Raw genomic sequence first — 10,613 nt, forward strand, 5'->3', positions numbered from 1 at the left:
CACTGGACAAAAAAACCTTTTATTTCCCCCACATTCCAGCTCTCCACTTTTGTAATATCTCTTCCAACTCAGAATCAAGGCCCAAGAAGGTGATTCACACCTGGAGAGAAACAAAATAAACAAACAAGGCAGGTCAGAGGGCCTTTGGAGGAAGCTCTGGTATGGCTGCAGAAATTGGGGAAGAAGCAGAGGAAGTGACAACTAGAGATAGGTACAGGCACTTATTCCAACTGAGATGGCCTCAGGATTCCAGGATCTGCCAGGAGCCAGAAAGCCTTCCTTTCCCAGTCTGCTCAGATCTAAGAAAGGCTGAGAGGGTTCCACCTGTTCCCAACCCAAGTAGGTGGCTGGAGCAGTCAGGCCTAGCCCTAAGCAATATAAGCAAAGTTGATCTTGAGGGTCCAGCTCCTCTGGTCAGCACCTCCCCTGGGTCTGAGCTGTTTCCTCTTCTCCCACAGTTATTTCCTAGGGCACAGCAGCCAGCTGAAGCTGAGAAAAGTTTAAGAGCTGGGTGCACAATATATGACTCTCGAATTATATGAGACTCACCTAAAAGGGTGAGATTTTTTTATAGAATGGTTTTTTTTTTTTTTAACCTTAATGAGCTGATGGACTAACCAGTTAGCCAGTATGTCCTACCCCTACTTTGGAGGCTGTGTCCCTGCAAAGATCCTGCTAGCAGAATCAACTTTTTCTAATGCAATGATGGCTAATGTAAAAGATCAGGTGCATGTGAAGTGCTTGGGCACATAGTATGTGTCCAGTAAAAGGGCATCATCAATCCTTTTGAGCAGTTCAAGATGAATTTTACAAAATTTGCATCATAAAACTGGGTATCAGAATTTCAGGACAAAAGCAAGACAAACATGATTCATATCCAGGACACATCATCAAATCTGAACCCCCTTAATTCACCGCTGTTGCCAAAAAGCTTGGATTTTGAACTACAGCTATGGATGAATCTTAAAATCAGAATGTTAACTGAAAGAAGTCAGTCGCAAAAGAATATGTATGATTCCACACATATAAAGTACAAAAATAAGTAAAACCAAACCATATTGTCTAGGAAAAGCTCTGTCTCAGTTACAACTGCCACTCACACCCCATCCCCTATTCCCACAGGACTGAGTCAGAGAACCTTACCTGAGAACGAGACAGGAACTAGGCCAGTGCCCTCAGAACCGGGTTCTAGACCAGTGGGACTCCCGGCGTGGGTGGAAGCACACAGCAGTGAGACAGCAGAGAAGGCCACAGAAGAGAAGCAGGAAGGAGCCCAAAACCAGCAACCTAGAGCCACACAGAGCCAGCTCCTCCTAGGGGTAGGGACAGGAAGGGGAGGAGGAATGATGGAGAGAGAAGGGACTGTGGAGAATCTTCCCTTGGGAAGATATCTTAGATACCCCCAGCCCAAGGGCTATAGAAAGAAGCCTCCATGGGGGAGAGGGCTCTCCACATCCAGGGAGCAACTAAAGGGAAAATTCTATTCTTATTTGCATGCAAGCTAACATTTGTCTCAATGGTCTACAAACCGCTTTCTTGCCCAAACATATAAACTGAACCCCTATAATGACTCCAGGAGATAGGAAAGTTCACTATTGTCTACATTTTGAAATGTGCAAGCAGGGCCAGGTCTGGAAACCGAGGTCTCTGATTCCAAGCTCCCAGGTCATGCTCCTCACCAGGGTCTTTGCAAATGTGAGGGAACAGTATGAAGCAGCCTCCTAATTGGTCTCTCTCCTCCACTTAGCCAGTCTTGTCCACTCAGCACCAGTGACTCCCATGGCCTGCAGTATCAAGTCACAGCATCTTAGCCAGGCTTCACGGTGCCTCATGACCTGGCCCCTGCATCTCTTTTGTCTCTTCCCCTATGTCATGCCTAAGCCTTCAACGTGGAGTGCTCCTGAAGCCTGAACACTTTTCAATCCCTAGGCCTGTGCTCATGCTGGTCCCTTTGCCTGGAATGTATCTCCCCTCTCCTGAACCGCCTCTACTGCATTCCTGCTCATGTCTTGCTCATTCTTCAAGGATCATCCTGACAGAGCAGAATGAGCCTGGGACGTGGAAGTCAGAAGGCTGTAAGTTGCAATCCCCGCTCTGCCACTTAACCAGTTGTGTGGCCTGGGGCAATTCACTCCCTCTAAGTCTGTTTCCTCATCTGTAAAATGAGATAATAACAGCTACCTCATAACGGCCTTAAAAAGGCTATTTTAAGATCAAATGAGATAATGACACTGAAAGCACTTAGTAAGGTATAAACTACTGTAAACAATTCCCTTTTCTTAAATGCCACCATCTTGGTGAAGCACTCTCCATAAACGTTCAAGTCAGAGTTAATTGGTCCTTACTCTGTTTGAATAACACTTTGCTCACACCCCTATGATAGCAATTAGCCCATTCTGCCTCTTATTACAGCTTCTGAATTCCTTTGAGGTGAAGATCATGTTTTATTGTATCTATAGACAATTGTTAATAGTAATAGCTGTCATTTATCCAATCTCTATTATGTACCAGGCGCTTTACATTCATGCTCATTTATCCTTATTTGTTGGTATTAGGAGAGAGTATCATGTTTTCTATTCTACAGCTGAGGAAGCTGAGGTTCAGAGAGGCCCACATGCTTGCTCAAGGTCACAGAACCTCTGAGGCAGGATTATAAAGCCTGTGCTTTTCTACTAGGTAAAATCGCCTCCAGAAGCCATCAAGACACAGCGTTCAGCATGGCAGTTTATGAAACCCCAACAATCTGAGGCTCTTACGGAGGTGAGCAACTTGGTGAGCACAAGACCTTCGTGGCTCCAGACACTGACACACTGCTCAGCCATCCTAGGGCTCAGGGTGGCATTTCCTGCTCCCTCTTCCGAGCAGGACATGGGTGGCTGGCTGGAGGGCAGGATTCCTGGAGCAGCACTAAAATACAGGCAGGTTCCTGATGTCCTTTCTGTGGTCACTCTGGCTGTAATGAGGACCAGCTCTCCTGCAGAAGATCCTATGAGAGGCACAGGGGAGGAGATGGAAGAAAATGTAGGGTGGGATGGGAGTCATCAATCTTTAGACAGCTATTCATTTATGTAGGCTTCCTACTGTACCAGGTATTTTGGCATTGATTCTATTCAGTAAAGTCCTCTAATACCATCATTTGCATCACTGAGAAATGAAAATAGCTGTGTACTGATATAAATAAAAATTAATTTAAATTAGCTCACAATCAATAAAACAATCATACCAATACTCGGAAAGCTGCAGCAAAACTGGGGTAAACACACATTGCTGATGTCAATTTGTATAACCTAGATCGTTCTTTTTAAGAAAGCAGTTTTCCACTACTACCCAAATCCATTAAAAGGTTCACATACCATTTCAAATTAGTGGGAAAAGGATGGCCTACTCAGTCAATGGCCTTGGGACAATTTCCATTTGGGAAAAAAAAAGTCAGACTCTTACCTCACACTATAAAGTCCAGATGTATTAAAGACCTATGCAAATAAACTAAAACAAAACAAAACAAAAACCTAAGCAAGTATTAAAACAAAACACAAATATTTTCTAACTTTAAAGTGGGAAAGAAAGGCCTTCCAAAAAAAGACACAAAACCTAAAAGACCATGTAGAGGACAAGAGCAATAAATTTCATAAAAACTACAAGCAATGAAAGATAAGTTCTATCTTATCTTAAACTATACAATGAAAGATAAGTTAAAAAAAAGTCACACAATGGCTGAAAATACCTATAACATATTTAATTGGCAAAAGGATTTACTATCCAGAATGTATAAAGATCTTCTAAAACAATTCAGAAGATAAAGACAAATAACTTAAAAGAAAAATAAGTAAAGGATATGAATAGGAAATTCAGAGAAGACATGAAAATGGCCAATAAACCTATAAGAAGATGCTCAACCTCACTAGCAATCAGGAGAAAGTAAAACAATCAGGTAATTCCTTAGACCATTAAATTGGTAAAAATTAAAAAGACTGACAATAACAAGAGTTGTTGAAATGTGGAGAAATGGGTGCTCTCCACTGGTGACACTTTTAGAAGACAATTTGGCTGTTTCTGTTGCAATTTTATATTTATTTATTTATTTGTTTGTTTGTTTGCGGTACGCGGGCCTCTCACTGTTGTGGCCTCTCCCGTTGCGGAGCACAGGTTCTGGACGCGCAGGCCCAGCAGCCATGGCTCACGGGCCTAGCCACTCTGCGGCATGTGGGATCTTCCCGGACCAGGGCACGAACCCGTGTCCCCTGCATCGGCAGGCGGCCTCTCAACCACTGCACCACCAGGGAAGCCCTCTGTTGCAATTTTAAATGAAGACAGAGAAGGACTGAGAGGATGCCCACCAAACTGTGGACTCTGCAGAGAAGGTAAGCAGGACTTTTACATTTGCTTTGTACACTTCTGTGTAGTCTGAATCCACAATAAAATGAATTTGTGTATTAAAAAAAGGTCCATACTCTTTGACTCAGTAATACCACTTGCAGAAACTAATCCTAAGAAAAAGATTCAAAAGAAAAGTGCATAGTATACCAAATGTTTATTGTGTTTTCATAAAAAATACCAGAAAATAATAAAAATGTTTATCAATAAAGCATTAACAAATGATGGCCTAACCAATTAACAGATCAATTTACATCCATTAAAATAATAATGTTCTGGCCATTCAGTAATACAAAAAACACGATGTCATGAAGTGAAAAAAGAAATACAAACCAGTATATACATCATAATTGCAACTGAGAAACATACATGTAAAATTCAGTAAGAGAATTCCCATTCCCCTTTCTTCTATGTTCCCCTGATCGAATCTGTCACCAAATCCTGTCCATCCCACACTTCTATCGACTCTCTCAAATCAGTCCCCTTCTTTCACACCACTGTCTTAGCTCAGATAAGTCACGTTTTTATCGCAGCCACCTCCTAACTGGTCTTTGTGCATCTGGACACATTCCTTCCAGGCAGTCAGCCAACAGAGTATGATCTTTTAAAAAGAATAATAACAAAATTCTATTTTCCTGATCAAACTCTTTGAGTTAGCCAAATGTCCTGGATAAAGTCCAATTACCTTGTCTTGGCACAAGGGACTCTCCATGGGATTCTGCCTGCTTCTTCAGACCCATCTCCTGCCACTCATTCAACACTCCTTCCCCTGCACCAGTCAAACTGAACCCCTGGAAGTTCCTAAATGTGCTATCATAATCCCATCTGCATGCCTTTGCATATGCTCTTCCCTCTGGCTGGAAGGGCACATTCCTAAGCCTCCCTCAAGCCTCAGCTCAAGCCCTGTATCCTTGGAAAAGCCTGTCTTCACCATCCCTGCCTGATGGACTTCTGAGTACTCTCACTGTACCTTGTGTTCTACTGCACACACTGAAAGGTATTTACTTCTGTTCACATCAGTATCCTTGCTAGATTGTGAGTGACTTGTGGTGAGGATCCACATCTTACAGATCTCTATATTTCCCATGCTTGGTACATAGCAGGTGCTCAACAATTACTGATTAGATGATGCAATCATATGTGATTACTCTCACTTGGTCCAAAAATCTTTGATGTTATAACTTTGTTTCTAACCATGAAGAAGCAGAAACTGACAAGCTGATCCTAAAATTAATATGGAAGTTCAAGGGATCTGGAATAACCAAAGCAATCTTAAAAAAAAAAAAGAACAAAGCTGGAGAATTCATATTTTCTGATTTCAAAACTTACTACAAAGCTACAGTGATCAAAACGGTGTTGTGATAGGCTGAGGGGAAGATGGCGGAAGAGTAAGACGCAGAGATCACCTTCCTCCCCACAGATACACCAGAAATTCATCTACACGTGGGACAACTCCTACAAAACGGTGTTGTACTAGCATAAGCATAGACATGGATCAGTGGAATAGAACTGAGAGCCCAGAAATAAACCCATATGTCTATGGTCGATTGCTTTTCAGTAAGAGTGCAAAGGCTATTCAATGAGGAAAGAATAGTCTTCTCAACAAAACGTGCTGGGACAAATGAATAGTACCTGCAAATGAATAAACTTGGACTCCATCCTCACACCATACACAAAAAAATTAACTCAAAATGGATCACAGACCTAAATGTAAGAGCTAAAACTATAAAATTCTTAGAAGAAAATACAGGAAAACCTATATTTAGTGACTTTGGGTTAGGCAAAGTCTTCTTAGATATAATACTAAAATCACAAGCAACGACAACAAAAAAAATAGATAAACTGGACTTCATCTAAATTAAAAACTTTTGTGCTTCAAAGTACACCATCAACAAAGTGAAAAGACAACGCAAAGAATGGGAGAGAAAGTCTGCAAATCATACATCAGATAAGAGGCCTGGATCTAGAAAGCATTAAAAAAACTCCTAAAAGTCAATAATTAAGAGAAAAATTATTCGATTTTTAAAATGGGCAAAGACTCTGAATACACATTTCTCCGAAGAAGATACACAAATGGCCAATAAGCACATGAAAAAATGTTCAATATCATTAGTCATCAAGAAAATGCAAATCAAATGATGCAACCGATAAGGGCTTTTTCCAAAATATACTAACAGCTCATACAACTCAAACCAAAAAACAAACAACACAATCGAAAAATGGGCAGAAGATCTAAATAGACATTTCTCCAAAGAAGACATAAAGATGGCCAATATGCACATCAAAAGATGCTTATCATCGCTAATTATTAGAGAAATGTAAATCAAAACTACAATGAGGTGGTTACCACCTCACACTGGTCAGAGTGGCCGTGATTAAAAAGTCTACAAATAACAAATGCTGGAGAAGGTGTGGAGAAAAGAGGACACTCCTACACTGTTGGTGGGAATGTAAATTGGTGCAGCCACTATGGAAAACAGTATGGAGGGTCCTTAAAAAACTAAAAATAGAGTTGCCATATGACCCAGCAATCCCCCTCCTGGGCAGCATATATCCAGCCAAACCATAATTCAAAAAGATACATGCACCCCTATGTTCATAGCAGCACTATTCACAATAGCCAAGACATGGAAACAAACTAAATACTACTCAGCCATAAAAAAGAATGAAATAATGCCATTTTTCAGCAACATGGATGGACCTAGAGATTATCACACCAAGTGAAGTAAGTCAGAAAGAGAAAGACAAACACTATATGATATCACTTATATGTGGAATCTAAAATACGACACAAATGAACGTATCTATGAAACAGAAACAGACTCACAGATATAAAGCACAGACTTGTGGTTTCCAAGGGGAAGGGGGGGTTGGGGAGGGAAGGATTGGGAGTTTGGGATTAGCAGATGCAAACTACAATATTATATATAGGATGGATAAACAACAAGGTCCTACTGTATAGCACAGGGCACTATATTCAATATTCTGTGATAAACCATAATGGAAAAGAACATGAAAAAGAATATATATATATATATATATATAACTGAATCCCTTAGCTGTACAGCAGAAATTGACAAAACATTGTAAATCAACTATATTTCAATAAAATAAAAAAAAAAGAAAATGCAAATTAGAACCTTAGTTAGGTATCACTTCACACTGACTAGGACAGCTATAGTCAAGAAAACAGGAAATAACCAGTGTTGGTGAGGATGTGAAGAAATTAGAACTCTCATACACTGCTGGTAGGAATATAAAACGATACAGCCACTTTGGAAAACAGTCTGGCAGTTCCTCAAAAGATTAAACATAGGGACTTCCCTGGTGGCGCAGTGGTTAAGAATCTGCCTGCCAGTGCAACACAGGTTCGATCCCTGGTCTGGAAAGATCCCACATGACGCAGAGTAACTAAGCCCTTGTGCCACAACTACCGAGCCGCACTCTAGAGCCCGTGAGCCACAACTACTGAGCCTGCATACCTAGAACCCGTGCTCCTCAACAAGAGAAGCCACTGCAATGAGAAGCCTGCGCACCACAATGAAGAGTAGCCCCTGCTCCCTGCAACTGGAGAAAGCCCACGTGCAGCAACGAAGACCCAATGCAGCCAAAAATAAATAAATAAATTTATTTAAAAAAAAAAAAAGATTAAACACAGTTACCATATGACCCAGAAATTCCACTCCTAGGTACACACCCAAAAGAAATGAAAACATATGATAATGCAATAACTTGTACATGAGTGTTCAGACCAGCATCATTCATAATAGACAAGAAGTGGAAACAATCCAAATGTCAATCAACTGATGAACGGATAAATAAAATGTGGAATACGTGTATAGTGAATGCTCTTCAGCAATAAAAAGAAATGAAGTACTAACATATGATACAACATGGATGACCCTTGAAAACATTATGCTAAGTGAAAGAAGTCGGTCACAAAAGGCCACATATTATATGAAATGTCTGGAATAGGCAAATCTGCAGAGACAGAAAGTAGTTATTCGTTGCCTAGGGCTGGAAGGTTAGGAGAAAAAGGGAAGTGCATGCTAATGAGAACAGGATTTCTTTGTCAGGTAATGAAAATGGTCTAGAATTGACAGTGGTGCTGGTTGCACACTTTTGTGAATATAAAAAAGCCATTCACTTGTACATTTTAAACAGGTGTACTTCATGGCGTGTGTATAACTTACCTCAATAAAGCTATTATGTTTTTTACATAAAAAGAACAGGAGAAATTGTCCTGAGTCTATATAATCAGACACATTCCTTTTCTCTTGCTCTCTGATCACACACATGTACACTTGGCAATACAGAGCCCTACTCTCACCTGGCAATATGCGTATGTGTGCCTACACACACATACACCTATTGACTCATAGGAGAATCTTAGAACGACAGTGTTGGAAAGGACCTCAGAAGTCTAAGAATTCCACCTTTCTCTCCTCCTTCTTCATCTCCACATTTTTTAGATGAGGAACTTGAGGCCAAATCTCACACAGGAATTAATGGCACCCTCTGACTCACTCTCACTCATCATCTTCCCAGAAGACTCTAAGCAATTTGGGAATGGAGGATGTCTGATTTTTCTGTATCCTTCATAGCACACAGAGCTGTGCTAAGCACACAACAGGAACTAATGACACCAGTTTAAATAAATAGAACATGTTTCTCTGATATCCCTGAGGAAAAAGAAGGTGCCTCTAACAGAAGCCCCAAGGGATGAAGAGGGTTGAGAAAGAACTTTAGGTCAAATCTTGCCCATCTCATCACACCTCCAAGGATAGAATCAAAGAACCTCAAAGTTGGAAGGGGAGAGAGAAAACATTTATAGAGACCCTACACAGTGGGCACTGTGTTCACTGAAAGTATCTAGTCCTATTACAGCAGAAGTGACTAACGCCCAGAGATGTGCCCAAGGTCACCAGGATGGTGAGGTCAGGGGCAGGGCCCACCTCTGAATGTTCTGATATCCAACCCCACAGTCCTCCTTGGTCTCACCTTTCAATCCCATACGACTACCCTGGACCTGGGCTTGGAATGTCTGGGTCTTGTTCCTGTCTCGATCATCTCCAAAGTTCAAGGTGGTCAGTAAGCCCACGACGTGAGACCCACGCCACTTCCCTTTGACTGTCCCATTCATGGGGCACAGGGTCAGCTGGCCAAAAGATCTCAAGAAGGAGACCCAGTCCTGTGTGCAAAAGGAAGGTGGGGAGAGGTGAGAGGAGATCAGCAGCAAGAGCTGGCCTGCAGGGGAAGGATGAGCAGGAGGGTGAGTACTCACCTGAGGGATGTCAGGGCTGCGCAGGCCAGTCTTGTGGGTGAGGAGGAAGCCACCAAGGCCCAGGCCAGAAAGGCCAAGAAGCAGCAAGATCAAAGTGGCACAGACCAGAGGTGGGTGGTGGGCCAGGCAGAGATGCAGGTTGTGCCCTGCCTGGCAGCTGCCCATGGGGAGCAGAGGGGTCTGGGCCTCCAGGGAGAGCCTGCTGGAGGACAGGAAGGGAGACCTGGACAAGAGCCTGCCAGTAAGAAGGCACTTACCCATCTTATTCAAAGGAAGTGAAAGCACCGAGAAGACAAGGAACTTGGCCAAGGCCACACAGCCAGTTAGTGGCAGAGCCAGGACAAGAACCCAAGGCTCTTGACTCCAAGTGTTCATCTCCAGGCACCACTCAATAAATGTTTGCTGCATTTCATTTCTGAAGTAATCAAGGTGGAAGCAGAGCAGAGCATGCTGTACTGGAAAAAGGAATTCGAAAATGAGAATTCTCAACGGGAGAAATTCAGGAAGCAGCTGTTCTGGGGCTAGGGTTTGGCTGAAGAACAGTTCCAGCTGATAGCCCAGACAAGGGAAGCATCTGATGAAAAAGAACTCCACTTTGGAGCTAAACTCAATTTGAGTCCTCCTCTGCCACTCACTGGCTATGTGAGAAAAATCAGCGAACCTCTGCGAGCTTAAGAATCTGTGAAATGGGAGTTCTAAGAACATCAAGTAGTGAGGACTAAATGGAGCAGATAAAACAGTTTGCATAGTACTTGGCCTTGCAGGAACTGAACAAATGTCCATTTCCTTTCTATTCCTCTGGGTCATATTGATCTTCAAAACCAGATGAAGCAAGGCAAAAAGACTGTGGGGAAAACTGAGGCTCGGGCACTTTAACAAAGGAGTGGTAGGGCCAAGGTCTGAAACCCGTCTCCAGCTTCCAAGTGGAGTGCGCTTTCCCTGGCGAGAAGCAAGA

At 42.2% G+C, this 10,613-nt stretch overlaps 1 protein-coding gene across 1 annotated transcript; it reads right to left on the bottom strand.

Annotated features, from left to right (window-relative positions):
* TMEM219 (transmembrane protein 219) lies at nucleotides 1-9,887 on the bottom strand. Its single transcript, XM_079718882.1, has 5 exons — nucleotides 9,659-9,887; nucleotides 9,376-9,565; nucleotides 2,757-2,986; nucleotides 1,144-1,313; nucleotides 1-100 (listed from the first exon to the last, which is right to left on the bottom strand). Exons 1-4 carry the CDS (start codon nucleotides 9,821-9,823, stop codon nucleotides 1,176-1,178), a joined length of 723 nt encoding a protein of 240 aa, XP_079575008.1. The 5' UTR covers nucleotides 9,824-9,887; the 3' UTR covers nucleotides 1-100; nucleotides 1,144-1,175.
* Between the last annotated feature and the right edge of the window lie 726 nt (nucleotides 9,888-10,613).

This window comes from Hyperoodon ampullatus (assembly GCF_949752795.1).
Source record: "Hyperoodon ampullatus genome assembly, chromosome: 14".
Lineage (NCBI taxonomy): Eukaryota > Metazoa > Chordata > Mammalia > Artiodactyla > Ziphiidae > Hyperoodon > Hyperoodon ampullatus.